The 18,945-nt window shown below is 39.0% G+C and overlaps 1 protein-coding gene across 6 annotated transcripts in view; it reads right to left on the bottom strand.

The window, feature by feature from the left end:
* The window catches only part of prox1 (prospero homeobox 1), a 103,163-nt gene that overhangs the window by 68,843 nt on the left and 15,375 nt on the right, over window positions 1-18,945 (bottom strand). For all 6 annotated transcript variants that reach the window (XM_033025340.1, XM_033025339.1, XM_033025338.1 and 3 more), the window contains 2 exons: window positions 18,532-18,639; window positions 7,957-8,151 (listed from right to left, as the gene is read on the bottom strand). In XM_033025340.1, coding sequence (XP_032881231.1) covers window positions 7,957-8,151; window positions 18,532-18,639 — 303 coding nt within the window. The remainder of the gene's footprint in view (window positions 1-7,956; window positions 8,152-18,531; window positions 18,640-18,945) is intronic.

Below are 18,945 nucleotides of genomic sequence, written 5' to 3'. Positions count from 1 at the left end.
TGTGTGAATGTGTGTGAGTGACTGGTGGTGGTCGGAGGGGCCGTAGGCGCAGATTGGCAGCCACGCTTCCATCAGTCTGCCCCAGGGTAGCTGTGGCTACAGAAGTAGCTTACCACCACCGAGTGTGACTGAGGAGTGAATGAATAATGCGATGTAAAGCGCCTTGAGTATTAGAAAGGCGCTATATAAATCCCATCCATTATTATTATTATTACTTGTCAATTTACCGGGTCATTCATTCTTTTGCAGGGAATCACACAAGGTCTCAGGCCAAACCAAGCAGACCTGTATAATATTCATAATCATTTATTGAAAGGTGCTAATCCATCTTTTTCTAAAATACCTTCCCTTCCCTGTCCTGCCTCATTTGATTTTTGTGGATGACAAAACAGGATTAAATTGTCCATTCAGGTTGACGCTAAAGAGTTCAAAAATGGCACGCAATAGCAAATCATGGATTAATTCACAGAACCTTCTGTTCACATTAACCTATGCTGACCTGCCTCAAGATTCCTGTTCATTCATGCTCCAATTTGCCTATTGTTTTAAAGATAATATAACACAAGACATTTCAACAGCGAGGCTCATGTAATGAATGAATGTAATTTTCATAATGTTGGGCTCTACATTTGAATAAAAATACCTCTGGCCTCAATATTCAAAATATTGCCACAAAATGAAACTATGTGTGTTACTGACATTAAGTTCATAATCTCTAACAAGAGAAGAGCATCTATTTAAAGACAGCTGCACATATTGTTTGTGTGTTAAGACAGTAATCATGTACTTGTTGTTTCTTTATATAGTTCCATAGCAACAACGCAAAATTCACGCAGAAGAATATTGAAGATTGGTTTTACTTTCTTTTACTCCTCTATCTGTTTTGGTAACTAATTCTTAAAAAGCACTAAATAAATGTATAAAAGAAAAAACTTTCAATTGTTGGAATGCATTTCTGACATTAGCTCCAAAAGAAATGTACAAGTTGAAGGCTGAGTATTTCTGGTTTGGATCAGATGCAAAGTAGGTTCATCTAGCTGAGTACTTCCGGTCTAAAGCAGTCAGAGTGACTCCAGAATAAAAGGATGCACCCTCCTGATTATTATTTACCATCTTCCTTGAGCTGTTGAATTATACTCCTCCATCCTGAATAGTACTGCAGGACTGCTGCATTCTGCATTATAAGGGGCAAATGAACATTTGACAGGAAGATTCCCATCATCTACAAAGGTAGAGCTTGGTATGCTTACGCCAAAGACAATGCTGAAGTATTTGCAAATATTTTCAGCTAGCAGCATTGAATGGATAATCTATTTAGTCTTATTTCCACACAAAGTCCCCACCACTGAAGAGGTCAGTTTCTAAATAAAGGTGCTGTAGTAATTCAGCAGGGCAGGCAGCATCGCTAAAGAAGAGAACATGGATAGGCAATGTTTTAGGTCAAGAAAAATCACAAAATAAATGTAGTTCAAAAGAAACATTGTTAGAATACGTCCCAAAATGTTGCCTATCCATGTTAGTCTGAAGAAGGGTCTTGACCCGAAACAATACCTATCCATGTTCTCCATCTACACTTCCTTTTTCCTTCAGTTTCCAACCAATTTGAATTAATTCACATGATATTGAAAATCACTGAGAGCAATGGGTACAACCAAATACTTTCGGTATAGAACGGCATGCAGAGGGAAAAGCTGTGCTCCAGAAGTAGTGCTCCACAACTATAATTAAACAGTTTCATCCTGTTGGTTACAAGATTTTAATAAACTGTTGGTTACAAGATTTGAATAAACATGGCAATATGGAAAAATGTCCAGATTTATCCTATCATCAAAACAACACGGACAAATTCAATCCAGTTCATTTCTACCGAGCTGGTATCTTCTCATTTGCCAGAAAGTAATGGAAGGTATTGTCCGTAGAACTATAAGCTGCATTTCCTCGCCATAACATGCTCAATATTATTCATTTTTGGTTTAGTCAGGGCTTGCCGACTCCAGACCACATCACAATCATGGCCCAAGAATGAAACAAACAGTTGAATTAACAAGGCACGGTGAGAGTGCTCATGACATTGAGGTCACGTTTATCTGAGTGTAACGTTACAACTCCACAATGAAAAAAAAGTCAATGAATATCAATATCAATTCATGAGGGTGTTGTCTGGAATTTAGTTCTTCAGTTCTGAAGAGAGACTGCTGAGGCTAGGTCTGTTTTCTCTGGAGCAGAGGAAGTAGTTAGGAGGTTGCGTTATTGAGGTTTTTAAAATTATGAAGGATATTGATAGGGTAGACTGTAGAAAAACGTTTCTAGTGCCCTAGTGAGCACTAGAATTCCCTAGGTCTAGAAACCTCTGGGCCAAGTCCTAGAAAGTGGGATTAATAAGGATGGGTCCCCATTTGTCAGCATTATCGAGGTGGGCCGAATGGCCCGTTTCCACGCTACATGTTTCCGTTACTATCCTAATAATTGGAATCATGCATTACACAAAGGAAAATGATCGTGGATGTTGGAAGCTTAGTTATCCCACGCAGGACATCACTGTAGGTACTCTCATGAAATATCCTATCACCAATTTTCTTTACAGCTACATCAATGAACTTTCCATTATAAAAGGTCAGACGTGGGGATGCTTGTGGTTAAAATGCAATGTCAGGTAATGCTGACAAAAGAATATTAGCTACAATGGTGAGGTAAATACCAGGTGATAAATATCTCTGAGGGTTTTTAGGACAATGGTTGACTGCGTAAAGGTACAGTAGTAACACATCCCCAGGAAAATAACGAAATGCATTAGAATCAGAATCATATAGCACAAACGCAGGCACCATTATCCCAAATTATTCATGCCAATAGCTAGTCCCATTCGTCTGTGTTTACCCCATATCCCTTGAACCCTTTCCTATGCATGTATCTGAATTAAGATCTTTTAAATGTCATAATTACACCTGCTACTGTTACTGGCAGCTCTTTCCATTTTACCATCACCCACTCTGTGGAAAAAGTTACCCCCTCAGATCCCTTTTAAATGTTTCCCTTTGTAGTAGGAATACAAGTTCAGATCACAAAACAGGAATAATAGGCAAGATTAAAGAGATGATAGGTCAAAAAAAGTCATTTGCTTTCAAAGTACAGAAATTTGGAGCTGCAGGGTATTAAACAGATACAAAGATGAGATCTTTAAGCAACAGCTCAGCCTAAGAAGAAAGCAGCTCTATTACTCACAAGAGATAAGACACAAATTTCCTCTCCTGCTATAGAGTATTAGTTTATTTACTGGAAAAACAGGATAAATAAATCCACCAGAATTCAACGGAGGGGAATCGACAGAGAATCTGAAGTTTATGCAAATATATTATATGCCATTAAAATCACATCAAGGGATTATTTTTAAAAAAAAGAGCTAGTCAGAAGCATTAAGAGAGTTTATTTAGAAATTTTCAGAATATTCTGCTAACAAGAGGTGTTAAGAAGTTTGACAATGTGACATAGAATGCAAAGTAAAACCAAGTATAGTGAAAATAATTCAGCTATTGTGGATTTCAAAGTTTTACTCATTTTGTAATTCCTAATTAAAGACAGAAAATGGATAGTTCAAGAGGGTCCTGCACTGCTAAAAGATAAGTATTTCAGCCCAAGACTATTTCTGCTGAGCATTGGTGGACAACTCCAATTGCCAGTTTGAGTTATAAGATTCAGGGCAGTCAAGATGCAGTCACAGAAGACATACCACTGTCATTTGGTTCCTACTGGTCTGTTAATGTATTCATTTGGATTGTACCTGCTTTGTTTAATGTATGTTGTGTCATACAGCTGTCTTGTTATTTGAATAAATTGGATTCTAAACTTCCTCAACAAGCAGCTTTGCACATGGAATCACTTATATCAACCATCCTTGTTTATCCAAATTCCATTCACAGCTCCTTGGCAAATATACCAGTCAGCATCCAAATGCAGAATCACCTAAACAATATTCAAGCATAAGCTGATATATTCAATAGCATTATCATCGCAAACTCCCCCACCATCCATATTCTACTCAATATTCAGGATAGGTGGTAACTTCTGTCTTTGCCAATGGCACCCTCACTGCATAAAAACAGAAAGTTATGGGCAAATCAGTTTATGAACGGATACTAATTTATAGACAAATATTGAAATGTTGTTCATCTGCCATTGGCTTTGCAAAAGTAACATCTCAACCTTAGTCTCCCAAGTTCTGTAGGAACTTGCGAAACGACACAGCAAGCTAATTCTTGCATTACAAATGAATTGATCACTGTGCAATAAATAGTGATGCTAGATATAAAAATGATTCAAAGTGCAAAGCAGCTTGATGAGGAAGTTTAGGATTAGTTTATTCAAATAACATAACAACAGCATTGTACTACACACATTAAACAAAGCAGGTGCAAACAAAATAAGCACACAGACAGTCCAGATCCAACCAAACAACCGGAAACAGTGTATGACTAGTTCTCAACATCTCTTTCTTCTAAATTGGGCCTGCAATTGGACTGGTCCTCCACTCATCAGCAGAAATTGTCTTAGGCTGAAACATTTAAACATCTTAAACATATTTCTGCATTATTTTCTGTCTATTAATTATGTTTGTCTGTTACTGACATAATTACTCGTTCAACCCTTCTAACATTGAAAAAATAAATGTTACAGACAAATATTTTGTTCCTTACTGCGTCAATTGCTTGTAGAGATGGTAAAGAAAGAAGGAGACATGAGAAACTGCAGATTCTGGGATCTCGCGCACAAAGCAAGCTGCTGGAGGAAGTCAGTGGATCAGGCAGTGTCTGAGGAGAGACTAGTCAGATGACGTTCTAGGTCAGGACCCTTTGTCGGACTGATGTAGTGGAGGGAAAAGCTGGAAAAGAGGGGTGGGGGTGTGGCAGAGCTTGCCAAGTGCTAGGTGAATACAAGTGAAGGAGGTGATTGGCAGATGGGTGAAGTGACCAAGGCTTGAGGTGAAAAGTAGCCAAAAAGGTGCAAGGCAAGGAAAGAAGATGAGGTGTGAGATGTTAAGCCAGAGGCAGGGATGTGGGTGGAATGGGACAAGGGGGATGGAAAAGTGGTGAGGGATGAAGGGAAAATATGGGACTCAGGGATGGTAGATGTATGTATGGAGGAGTGGAAAGGAGCATGATGACAGGGGTAGTGGGAGATGGTGGAAGAAATGTGTGTGCATATTTGGATGTGCACACATAGAATACAAAGTACTGTTCTGGATAGGTTACAACCCAAAGGTATGAACATTGAATTCCCCAATTTCAAGCAATAGCCCCCACCCAACCCATCACCCCCTCTCTTTCCATTGGGCCCCACCCGACTCTGGTGCACATGCTTTTCTCCATGACCTTCATCACCCTGCATATTTCCCCCATCATATGCTTCAAATCCCTGCAGAATCAGAATTTAACCTAGAGTTTTCCTCCTTTGGATAGATATTAAGCTGTCAGATCACTGGTCCATGATATACAAACTCGATTCCCACCCTACAACTTGCAAAATGAGGTAAGTAAGGTTTTCCATTAAATGTGGGGTGGGAATGAGAATTGTGTACCATGGATCATCAATAGCATGGACCCAGTGCTGCTATGGCTCAATGAACCAACAACATTTTATGCTATGGTGACTTTAACAGTCACTGGTCTACGCGGCTGATTGCCTTATAGAGTCAGTAGGTGAAATGCACCTCCAGTCTGATGTTCGTAGATCATTTCCATTTCAAATGCACCATGTCCTCTAAATTTCCCTTTCTGCATAACTTCTCTTTCTTCCAATTACGTACTTAACTCCACCATCAGTAACCTCTCCCCCTGAGCTGCAGTTCCTTGTCTTCCCCTCCTACCTACCTCTTCTTAAGACCCGAGACTGTGCAAGACCCGAGTGTGCAACCACTGTTGCAGAGGACAAATTTGATTTCTTCATGAGCCACGCAGAATTGTGCCTTTAAGGGTCAAATGCTTTCTTAGTGCGATTAAATTGGATGCTGGATGTATTTTCCCCAATAGCAGTTTCGTCAATATGGTCAATCCAGACATCGACCATGGCAGTGTTAATTGTTGTGCCTCAAAACTGAATTGCATAACACCATGTCAAATCCAATTTCTACGATAAATTAAAATACATGAATATAAATCTGTGACTTACCACCAAGATTGTAAATTCCACCATTTTCATGCTGGGGTCCTCTGTGTGGCTAACTTGGACTGCACACCAAAGACCTTTGATAGGCATTGTGATATCCCATGACATGCAAAGTGTGTCTGTATACCATCTCTGTGACGTCTATGAGATTCAGAAGCTCCTCATACAGAAGCAGGGTATGAATAGTCTGTGACGCCTGTTTTTGTGGGGGTTCACGGCAGACATTCCCTAGCATGGTCCAGTCCAGGGCAGGAAACCCAATTGCAGTAGGTCACCTTTAAATTCTTGACTTGATTTGTGACGTTCCCACATAATCCCAAAATCTAATGATTCCCAAACACTTCCCAAGCTTGTGGAACTTCAGTACTTACCAAACACTCTGCTGACCGACGATGACATAATACCAGTCTCAAACACCCCATTGACTTCAAACCTTCCCAACTTTCAAGAATACACTACAGCCCTTGCCAATAACTTCCCTCTGACTATTGATTGTGCTCCCCCGTCTTCAAGATTCGAAGCTGCTAACCCCTCCATTAATGGCACAATTCACAACTGCCCCAATCATCCACAAAACACACGATTGAAAAGGGGGCATTACTTAAGGCCAATCAATAGCATGTGTCTAAGTCGACTTTACCATTGTGCTATCATGGTCTCAATTTCATATGTTCAACCAAAATGAACGAGCATTTTATTTACAGCCAGAAATTTCATTAGGAAACAGGGTGGTGTTAAAGCAGATTTTGTTACTTCAAGTGAATATTTTGCTCCCTATTCCATTTTTGTTCACGGCAGATTCAATTCATGTTAACCGTTTCTCAATACAACTTTTTATTCACTGGGGGGGGGGCAAATCATCAATTTCCTCTTCACATCCGACTTGCCCATCACTATTCTGACTTATTGTTGTCATTGGCACTTGTTTTCTAGATTTCTCCTAAATTGACCCAATGTTTTAGAATTGTTCCTATTTCAAAAAAAAACATTGAATTCCCCTTCATTACATTTTCTTTTATAAATTTGTTGAATGAGATAATTCCTAGCGCTTAGCAGCAATACACTTTATATTTCCTTCCTAGTGCATTTTCTTTGGAAAATTAGATATGAAACTAATACAACCATATTCCTGTTTCATTACCTATCTGTACCTGAATTTTTACAAATCTGCTGAATAATTTAGTAAACATGCTATAAACAATAAAGTATAATCAGTTATAAAATATTGGTCCATGTGGTGTATATTTAAAAATTAGTTTTACTTCCTTCCACATTGTAGGCATGGTCACCACACGTTTAAATATTTTAGTTTGGGTGACCTCTAAAAAGAAGATTGCGTCATACTAAGAGTTTGGTGACACAGTGGAATTTAAATTTCACTGACATCAAAGACGAACTGCTGAGAACACCCAAGGTCAAAGCACAAAATTAGCAGACAACAAAGAGCAATCCATAAACTTTCAACACTAGGACCTCGAGCTATGAATTTAATTTCATTTGCTTGGGATCGCAACATAATTTTAGCAGGCACAAATTGTTAGGATGTGTTGCTTAGGTTTCCAGTATCATTTTCAACAGTATTATTGTAACTAATCTTTCATCAGCTTGTACTTTCAGTAGCTCACAATGTGGGAGCAATAAAACAGACAGCCGGCCAAAGATTCCATTGTTTTCAAAGTTTTAAATATATACATTTCTGTATGAAATATGATAAACTAGGGTTGCTGCCCAAACAATGTTAACATCAGTCTTCACACTTATTGTTGAATGCTCACATAAAAACAAACAAGCCCGTACCTCAAAATCATTTGCTTTGTTGTAGTGCATGTTTAAGGCTCTGAAGAGTTCAGAGTCACGGGAGACAGTCAGCTCCTCCGTGCTTGTTGTCCCATCGTTAATAGACTGACGAGCAAACTTCTCCATCTGGATGTAGTAAAATTCTCGGAAATTGCTGAACCACTTGATAAGCTGTGAGGTGATGCACCTATTAAACTGCCAATCGGAAAAATACAACAGGATGAGCAGATTCAGTTTCAATCAGCCACTATGCTTTAAGTTAATAACATTTTAAATAAAATATTATGTTCCATAATAAATCCAAAACTATTTTATGTGATCATACGTATATACTACATCCACCGCAGACGTATTGTGCAATAGAAACATATTGTGCTAAGAACATTTAAAAAATACTTTGCACAATCTCTTCAGTGAATATATTCCTCCAGTTCAGCAGAATCACATTTTTTCCATAAACTCAATACATCTTGGGAAAAGTTATTTAAACACTTTTTTTTCCTTCTATATTAGCATGTATAAGATGCAACCATTATTCCACCCAATTGCAACAACACAAAACCTGCACGAGAACTAAATCTTAAATGATGGACTTCAAATGGATATGGTAAATTTTCAGCATTGGATAGGTTGGAATTAATGTTTATAATCTTGGCTTCTTTTTCATTTCCGTAATGAAATAGTTTAGATGGGACTATAAAATTACACTTTGTATATTAATTTCCCTTTCTTTTATTTTACCTAAATATCCGTTTGTGGATAAGTAGAGCACCACAAGAAAGTGCGGAGAAACAAACGTCCTTTCCTAATGGAAATATATATATAGCACCCAAGATACTTCTCTGTCAGACTTAAATAAGAAAAGGTCTAGAAGGACCACAGCCTTTTCAACATTTGGTTCTTTGTTTCAACAAAGGATAACACCAAAAAAAGAAGAGGAAAATGCATACATAGATATTGTGGCTTACTATCAACAATCACAATCGTGTAATAATTCCATACAAATAAAATCATCCGGGCAATCACGTTTCAAAGTGATGAAATGTTATTGGGTAAATTAACCCATTTTAATACAGCCATCAGCCTTAATGTTCCCAGTAACTATTTCTCTAGTTTAGAGGTACTGTAGTGAAAAAGAATACAATGAAGATGTATGTACTTTGAGGGATTCTTTCTGTTGAACTGAACTAGGTCAGGCACGAAGTCTGGTAAAACAAAACAAATATCAGAGTCTGCAGCACCAAATGTGCATTAAAGTAATTGGTGCATGTTACATTCCACTTTTGGTTACAAACAGTATACAGCTGCTAAAAATGTAGATATTTAGTGCTTGTGAGAGGACAAATTTCTCCCCTCTGAGCTCCAAATTTTCATTCGCATTCTGAGCTCAGCTTGTGTGGAAAAGACGTTTAGAGCAAATTGTTGGGTCCTCTGTCCCATAGGGACCAATGATTTCAAATGCTGAGGTCTCTACTTCAATCTCAATGACATGGAGTGTATTAGGTTGGCTCCCAGGAGAATTAAGGGCCTGTCCCACTTACGCGACCTTTACAGGCGACTGCTGGCACCCGCGATAGGTTGCCGAAATTTTCAACATGTTGAAAATTCAGCGGCGACCAGAAAGATGCTACGACTCTTTGGAGACCTCTCTTAACCATATGAGACCTCTCATGACCATACAGGCTGTATGGTCGTGAGAGGTCTCCTATGGTCGTGAGAGGTCACCCGCGACATGTCGCCAGGGGTCGCCTGTATGGTCGTGAGAGGTCTCCTATGGTCGCGAGAGGTCTCCAAAGAGTCGTACGTCTTTCTGGTCGCCGCTGAATTTTCAACATGTTGAAAATTTTGGCAACCTATCATGGGTGCCGGCAGTCGCCTGTAATGGTCGCGTAAGTGGGACAGGCCCTTTAGGATGCAAAAGGAGCCTGGTCCGCACCAGACAAATTTCAAAAGGGAAGACAAGGGGACATAAAAAGTGTCTAAAAGTACTCCTGCCTCCCAAAACTCCTGGCAAACAACCAAAAGGCACCCGCTGAGGAGAAGGCTCCAATTTCGCTATTGCAAATATTCTGGCTGTACCAACTTTGAAGAACACAATCATATAGCAAGGGTTGGACTGTTTCCAGTTTACCCATTTCATGAAGAAAACTAAAGCTTGCATATCCAAGCCATTAATTTCGAACTGAAAATTAATGTTTAGTAAAATAGTTATTGTATGTAAACTGACTAAGAACCTCTGTCCCTCAATAACATCACCATTTCTATTTCAAGAACTATTAAAAAATGTTAAAGGTCAAGGCTTTAGAGCTACCTTGTATATTAGCCACAGCTGGCAACTGATGTGACCAAAGTGGATGGTTTTCAAAGTAGTTATTCAAACCACTCTCGCTCCATAAAAGTGTCAAGGTCATGGACAATCTTCCAGACATAGCTATTGTCAAACTATTTGGAAGTTGGATTGCTCATGGTAGCCGACTTCAGACCCAGTTGCTTGATGACCCTGATCATTTATGGGGACCCACTGGTCTATAACAAATGTTGGCCTCCTCTCCAATAGGATTTCATGTATGTTCAAGGTCAGCTAAATCTCTATTAGTCAAGTTAAAACCGGTAAATTTATACTGCCTGTACATCAGACAGGCTTTTCTCAACATAGGCATCTATCATTTTTCTTCCCATTTACGGCACAAAGTGTGCATTAATCAAAAATCACAGTGAGCACTTATCAAGCAGTTGCTCTGGCCACGAAGAGGGCTGCCTGCTTCTATCAAGCTGACAGTTAATGGGTGTGTAATTACAAAGCAGAAAGTTGTTTCTATTCCAGTGAATTTAAGATAATGAAGTGAATGAAAATTCATGGCAGTGAAGGCTAAGTAACATGGAAACAGAAGTGGAAGCTGGTGCAGCTCCTAAAGGCCAGCTTGCATCATAATTGCCTTCCAGTTGCAAGGGTCCTCACAGATAATTGACCAGAAAATGATTAAGTCATCATCAAATCACTCTGACTGCAAGAGTTCAAACATGTACTTAACCTATCCAAGAATTATATTTTCACTCTGTGTGTCTGTTCTGTCTCCATTCAGCCTTGCGGGGACCTGATTAAAAAGACAACTGAAGGACCCCATTATCTGATTTGCTGTTGATTTCAATAGAACTTAAACCCATTACTATTTGCTGAACTCTGAGTTCTTTCCATGTTATCTCTGCAGCAAAATACACTGTCCAAATTTCCAGACACTGAGATAAGAACTGCAGGCCTCATGACGACTACTGTTCCTTTTTAATTCTTTTAGTATAAGAAACAAAACATAACAAAACGATAGCAGCCTGCGCACCCGGGAATGAAATTTGCTTTGACATGGAGATTAAGCTTCAGTATTGTCACAAGACATTGTCTCCTACATGCAAGAATAGAGAAAAAAGAAAGGGTATTTTTTCTAGAATGGCCTGTAGATGACCTAATGGGACTACAAAAAAAAAAAAAGTCCACATGACAGTGTTTGGTAGAAGGGTATAAAGGGAGATTTAAAACCTATTGTTACAGATTTGAAATACCAGAGATGCACTGGCCAAAACAACAGAGCCACTCAAACATGAGGGCTCAGCATTTAAGACTTGTGTCACTTTTTGCTTATCAAACATTAACAGTTCCCGAATTAGTTTTTTTTAAACAAACATAGTAATCTTGATCTTTAAGGTTTTCAGTGGTGCATCACAAACAAGTGACAGGAACAAGAGAAGGCCTCTTCTTTTTGCAAGCTAGTTGTTCCCGAGACGGATTAATGCTTCCCGTGGGACATGTCCAATCCCAGTGTTTGCTGAAGAAACTTCCTAAATATTCAATGAGCACAGTCAAAAGACCCATAAAACAAATCAATTTGACACCTTAATCTAGTTAGGCAGTGATCGACTAGTGAATGTTTGGGGGTTGGTGGGGTTAGGGTTGTCAGACAGAAAGAGGGTAGAAGAGAAAATTAGATTTTTAATATATTGATGAACTCTGCTCTCGGTGATCATGAGTGATTCTAAATATTTTGGTTATTTTAAGCAATAATATTAATCACATTACCTTATTAATACAAAAATGGCTCTTTATTTAATTGTCTTAATCTTAAATGCTGTGCTGGTTCCCTTGCAAATAACTTCACCTGAGCAATTAAAATTTAACAGCAGTTTTGCAAAACATCCAAAATATATAGCAACTAGGTGCAGCATTAGTCATTCCAGTTGCCATTTCTGTTTGCGAAAAACTGATATGGAATGGGAACATTGTCCCATGTTGACTGAGAAAAATGTGCATAACTGGAGTTTAAAAAATATATAGAATTAGTGTGAACGAATGATCGATGTTCAGCGTGGACTCTGTGGGCTGAAGTATGGTGTTCCCATGCTGCATCTTTCAATCAATTAAAATTAGGTATTTCTGCAAAATTATATAAAAGTGTAAAAAAGGACAGGCTAGTTACAAAGAAGTCAGTCCTTAAAGAAGAGAATCCAACACCAGGAAGTGTAATCTCAGAATAAGTGATTGACTGTTTAACACTGAGGATTTATTTATTTATTTATTTATTTTTAAAACCGAGGGCTGAAAATGGTTGGAATTTCCAATATTGTGGATATTTAAACATCAAGTATATTCAAGACTGAATATACTCAATGACTGACTACACTAAAGGAACAGAGGGATAGGGAGCTCAGGTGGGGATAGTGAATGATGCACAGAATCAGGGATTGGAGTATTGAACCATAAACTAGGTTCAAAGGGCTGTGAGCCCAATCTTGCTACTATTACATAGAGACACAAGAGACTGCAGGTGCTGTAATCTGGAGCAAAACAATAACCACTGGGAAAACTCAGTGGATCAGGCAGCACCTGCGAAGGCAAAAGGTTGATCAATGTTGTGGATTGAAACTCTTTCACCTGGACCCATCCACCCACCATGGTCTCAGCCCACAACATTTACCTAGCCCATGCCTCCTCTGATGCTGCGTGACACGCTGAGCTCTTCCAGCAGTGTTGACATGCTCCTGCTAATGATATCTTTTTAGATAAATGGCTATATTGGCTTGAAATTGTTCAGAATCCAAGGGATTTAATTTCATAAACTGGGAAAATTCACTGTCCCAACCTCAACTTTCCCTTCAAACCTGTGAAGCGTTTCTAGGCATTAACATGAGACCATTTGAAGCTCAGGATTCTTTTTTTAAATTGGTGATAAAACCAGACTAAGTAATATTCGGTGCTGCAAGTAATAGGTTTCCAGGAATTCAACTAATTAAATACTCCAGAAGCAAACTTTCCATTATACTATCCTAGGGAAGCCTGGCATTACATCAATATTTAAGTAATAAAAATATGTCATTAAGGAAAAAGTACACCAAACTGAAAAAACTATTGGGTATTATGTTTTCTAATTATTTAAAAAAGATTTCACTTAATTCATTTTTGTGCAATAATAGTGATTGTATCAAGTACAGTCACTGGAGAATAATAAATAGTATTGGTCGTGGTTGTAAATTCACATCACCTCACCCCACTTCTGCATTACAATGCATGGTATTACCAGCAAAAATAAAATCATTTTAATTCTGGGGGGAGCTAAGAGTGGTACATAATTGGACTAGAAATAAATCAAATGCATATTGGAAATTGCTAAGTAGCAGCAAGTCTAATAGCCACCCATAACTCTTAGAGTTATGTCTTAGAGTTTATTGTTAAGATTCACACACTTCATTTTGTGAGGACCTCCAAATATATGGCTGGCCATCATTCAACTACATGGAAGCTTACAATGACATCAATCCAAAGGTAGGATTTTGTCTTGTATCAAAATCGTAAACTGTCCAATTAATGCGTAGAAACAGCTGACCAAAGTTAAATCCATTGATGAAACTTTAGACAGTGTATGTCCCTCTTGCGGAAAGAGGTTCAGGGCTTACATTTACCAGGAAAATTTAAATCAAATAAAATATATATTTTTCCACAAGCTTCTGAAAAAAAAAAGTTCCAGTGTTATTTCCCTTTATGAAATCTCTTTGGCCACCCTTTTTAATTATTGTGTCAAAAGTTTACTTTTACAATTAGCTAATCTTTAGTGATCGAGCCATATTAAAATGATAAAAACTGTAAGTATTCCTTTGAATCTTAGGGCACATGTTCCTTCAATTTTTGAAGGAAAAAAATGCCATTAAAAGCTTCCATAAATAGATCTTCCTCGTATACTTCAATCTACAAACTGGTTTTCAGTTTTCAAAAAATGACCCCAGGCACATTTAATGGATCTTAAACCATGCAATCACAAGGTAGTTTTATATTAACAATCTGCCATTGCGGGTCGTCCTGTGTGCCTGTCAACACTGATGGTGCATCAGAATATAAATGAACTTTGAATGTCACACTTCCATACGTCTCAAGTGTAGCTGTCGGAAGGATAGAAAACAAACAGATGTTCTTTTTGCCCTCTAAGAGGGAGAAGCAATGCATGTGCAGCAAAATTGGGAGGGAGGGCAATTTTTGGAATTGGCAGTGCTCTTCTGAACTACCCCTAGCTAAAGGGTTCCCAACCTGGGGTAAATTTACCCCCAGGGGGTAAATCTCGCCTACCGGGGGGGGGGGGGGGGGGGGGGGGAGATAAATTTGTTGGTTCTGTATTTGTACATATTTATTCTCATTGTTAATGTTAACTATTTGTTCTCATTGTCAACATTAACTAATGAAATAACATTGTTATGTTTTATTAAAGTTGCCAGGGGTAAACAGGACGAAAAAGGTTGGGAACCCCTACACTGGCCTTTCAGTTGATAAATACTGTTACTAGCACGGAACCACATCCACTTGTATCTTGTGATTTTCACGCTTAGATTAAAAGGTCTACTAGGCCAACAATGCTGTTTATCACTTCCAGTGATGGTAATTTCAAATATGTAAAGTTTTCACATTTACATATGAACACCTGGTCTTAATTGGTGATACCCCGCCATTAAAAAGATGGAAAGCAAAGCACGCAGTTGAGGAAGGACCATACAGAGACTTTCCTTGTCAGGTCCACTATTCTAATACTCAATGTAAGAAAGCAAAAAAATCATTAATTTCCCCAAATAAATTCAGAACAGTTACTCTATCACCTTAATTACTAATTGTCTTCAAATAGGCTGATAATCCAGCCATCTGCATGAAAAAATTTAGGGAAATATCTACAACTGATGATAACTATTAGCAGTATAAACATTTATAACCTGTTAGTCTGTGGAAATCCAGTGGAAATATTTTAATGGAACACGCTACTTTCTTGGAGGGGTGTGGGTGAACAAGGGGAAAAAACAGCCATAACCAAGAAAGACTGTAGGAAAAATTAAATGTGGATAGAATGTTAAATTGAAGCATTAATAGGGTGATTTCACGAAAGGTCACTGGATCATAGATCCTCACCCACGTGACCGCAAAATCCAACTGGGGTACAAACGTCACTTCCAGTACATGTTATTGATGCTGAAAATGCGCACTTTCAAACCTGTTAAAAACCGCGAAAACGGCCCGTTTATGAGCTGTAAATAACTGTGCCAGTCGGGGTGACCGCGAGGCACAGCTACCTTACTTTAGAGTCCAGAAGATAAAGAAAAACGAAGGTAAAGACAAAGTGAGCGCTGAAGGGAAAACAACAGCGGAAGTTGTTGGCCGTGCAGATATAAAGATCGAAAATATCGGGAATTATCGCGTTTGCTCACTGCATTTCATCAAAACATCAATAATGCCTTAGTTTTGATGAAATGCAGTGAGCAAACGCGATAATTCCCGATATTTTCGATCTTTATATCTGCACGGCGAATGTCCGCTAACAACTTCCGCTGTTGTTTTCCCTTCAGTGCTCTCTTGTCTTTACCTTCATTTTTCTTTATCTTCTGGACTCTAAAGTAAGGTAGCTGTGCCTCGCGGTCACCCCGACTGGCACAGTTATTTACAGCTCAAAAACGGGCCGTTTTCGCGGTTTTTAACAGGTTTGAAAGTTCGCGTTTTCAGCATCAATAACATGTACTGGAAGTGACGTTTGTACCCCAGTTGGATTTTGCGGTCACGTGGGTGAGGATCTATGATCCAGTGACCTTTCGTGAAATCACCCTATAGCACTGTTACTTTAGACAGTTGTGGATTCAAGCCCTTTTTCCAGAATTTAAACACACATTCTTGTCTGATACTTGTTCAGTAAGCAATAATGCTGTTACAGTTGTCACTGGTGCAATTATCTGATTGACTAAAAAAAATTGGGATATTCAGAGGATGTGAAAGGCACTTGTCAATTGTTTGTCATTTCATTATTTCACTCCATAATTATAAATTCTCTCTTTATTCCAGGTGTCTGTTGATAATCTGGCTTCCAGGGTGCATTTGCGGTAGTTATCTACAATGGGACGGGATTTAGCCCTAACATCTCCCAAAGTATAAATTGTCTAAGTAGAGATATTCTGAAGATATATTTAGAAATATACAATGCTTAAACATGAAATTGGTCTTAACATATATTTTGTTTTGGAGAAAGATTGATAAAAAAGGTACATGATATTATGAATGCCCATTAACTGCCCTGTCAAAAACCTCAACCACATTAGTCTTCATGGTGAATAACCTGGAAGTTTAACCTTTGATTTAAATAAAACATCACTTATTTGATATTGTATCACATACAAAAACAGTTGCAATGTCCAACCCTAAATGAGACTTCTCATAATTAAGGTAAGGGGATACAATGAATGATCCACAAATTGTAATTATTCTTAACGAAGCATTAATAATCTTCACACTTTGTATCTTGATGAAGGACTGCTTTTGCAGTTTTCAGATTGGTTAAAGTAGCTTAGTTATGTACAGTCCAAAGTCTGTACATAATAGACGAGTTTGGTATTCCGACTGCGCATGCCCAGGTCATAAGTCACTCGCTATAAACATTCTCGGCAACTGTGGTGCTGCGTTGTTTGCAGGCTTGCGTTTCGTCCGTGGGCGGGGTCGGGTGCTGTTGAGTTGCTGCTGGGCCGCCCCCGTCCCCTCCCGGGTGTCCAGTCCCTGTCCAGGGTGGCCCTGGTGGCCCCGGACTTGCAGCCAGCACGGGGTGGGGAGGGGCTGTCTCCAGCTCGGCTCTGCCTGTCCCGCCGGGATGGCAGGCAGCCCAGGACTGTCCCGCCGGGTTGGCCAGCAGTCGGGCCAGCCTGGAGTGGCGGCCCTGGACTTTCAGCCATCGCGGGGGCGATGGCTCCGGCTCGGCTTTGCTCTGGGGGGATGGGGACGGTTCAGTGGCGGTAAGCAACGTTTGCGGCGACGGGGACCTGGGTTCGATCCTGGCTGCGGATGAGGTGCGGATCTGTGCGCGCGCAACTGCCGAGAATGTCTCTCCGCCGGTCCAGTCTCTCCCCGTCTCCCATTTGCATCTGCCCCTTCTCTCTCGCTGTTACAACCCGCTCTCTGACTACCTGGCACCCCTGTTCCTAAGATTAAATGTATTTTTACACATAAATCATGAATAAAGATAAGAATTTATACACAGTTTATATAGCCAGCGCTTTGTTCGCTTTTTCTTTATAGCGAGTGACCTTTGACAAATCCCATGATTCCATGCGTTTTTCAGAATACCGAAATCGCTTATTCAACATGCACTTCTAATAAATTGGAACATCAGTAAAAATGGAAACCACTCTCACGATTAGATTTTTTTCAACATTAAAATAAACTACATCAATGATACTGAACATGGATATTAATATGCCACTTACAGCAAACCATGGGAAAATGTCAGCTGCAAAAGGCTTAAAAGCTCAGCAGGATAATATAAATGTGTGCAATAATTCTTTAAAATTTGCCTAGTTGCTACATAATATTCTTAAAATTATAAAACGTGGAATTTTACTTTATATTGACCGATATCCAAACTACAGTTTATCACAACTGTGATTTTGTTCATTCTTTTGATGAAAGGATACTCTGCAGGAATGTGTGTCTCGTTGAATGTGTAACAATCATTAAGTAGTGAAAATTATTTCCAACCCGAGGGAGGGAAATGAGGATCTATCCACTCAGACGCTGTGTGAAGAAGACATTTCTGCTGAGTAATGTTTTACTGATTCTCCGAAATGACTAAATGAAAAAAACTAACCAATATTCCAAGTTTGATGAAAAATTATCTGATGTTGTAATTCCACAATGGTCTCAGACTGTTTTTATTAAGATAATTTAGAACAAACTAAATCTTAATATTCCAAGCGTTTATGACAAATGTAATAGCCATTTTGCAGGTGACACTGGGAGTTGGTTGAAGAACAACTAGTTCAAATCAGAAAAACGAAACTGGAGATTAGGGGTAAATATACGAGGAGCAGAGGGAGGGTGCTGCTGCTATTGGACAGCCTTCATATTCTCATATGAATAATGCGGCCTGAATCTGTCAGTTTACTCACCATCCCTGTGCTCAATCTATAACTACATCAAGAACTATTTAAAAAGTACATAGAAGACAAGAACCATCATTGTTTTGTTTTTTCTTGTTGCAATAGGCATGACCACAGAAAATGCAATAATCTCCTCAGACTTACCTTCACGTCAGAGAAGAACATCTTCAGCATGTTTGAACTGGGGTACCGCGTGTAGAAGAACATCAGCTTCGCCTTTTTGAGGTGGTTGGGTGACAGTCCCTCCTGTATGTATGATGCTGAGCGTCAAGGAAAATCTACGGAGCATTTATGGGAAACAACACTGTTTGAAGAGAACACTTCTGCTGAGCAATGTCTTGGTGACCCTCTGAAAAGACTAAATAAATTTAAAAAGCTAACCAATATTCCCACGTTCAAAGTAAAAAACAAAATTTTAATTATTTCGATGTGCACTACTATTACCCCCAGACATTAATCAGGAGAGAACAGAAATATTGCACTGTCTATAGATTAATAATAATGGATACAACACTTACAATCATCACAAGTCTTACAGTGTTGTTACTTCACTGATAA

The sequence above is a fragment of the Amblyraja radiata genome, chromosome 8, assembly GCF_010909765.2.
Source record: "Amblyraja radiata isolate CabotCenter1 chromosome 8, sAmbRad1.1.pri, whole genome shotgun sequence".
Taxonomy (NCBI): Eukaryota; Metazoa; Chordata; class Chondrichthyes; order Rajiformes; family Rajidae; genus Amblyraja; species Amblyraja radiata.
Note: the sequence above shows the minus strand (reverse complement) of the source record. Positions and strands in the feature narration are given on the sequence as shown.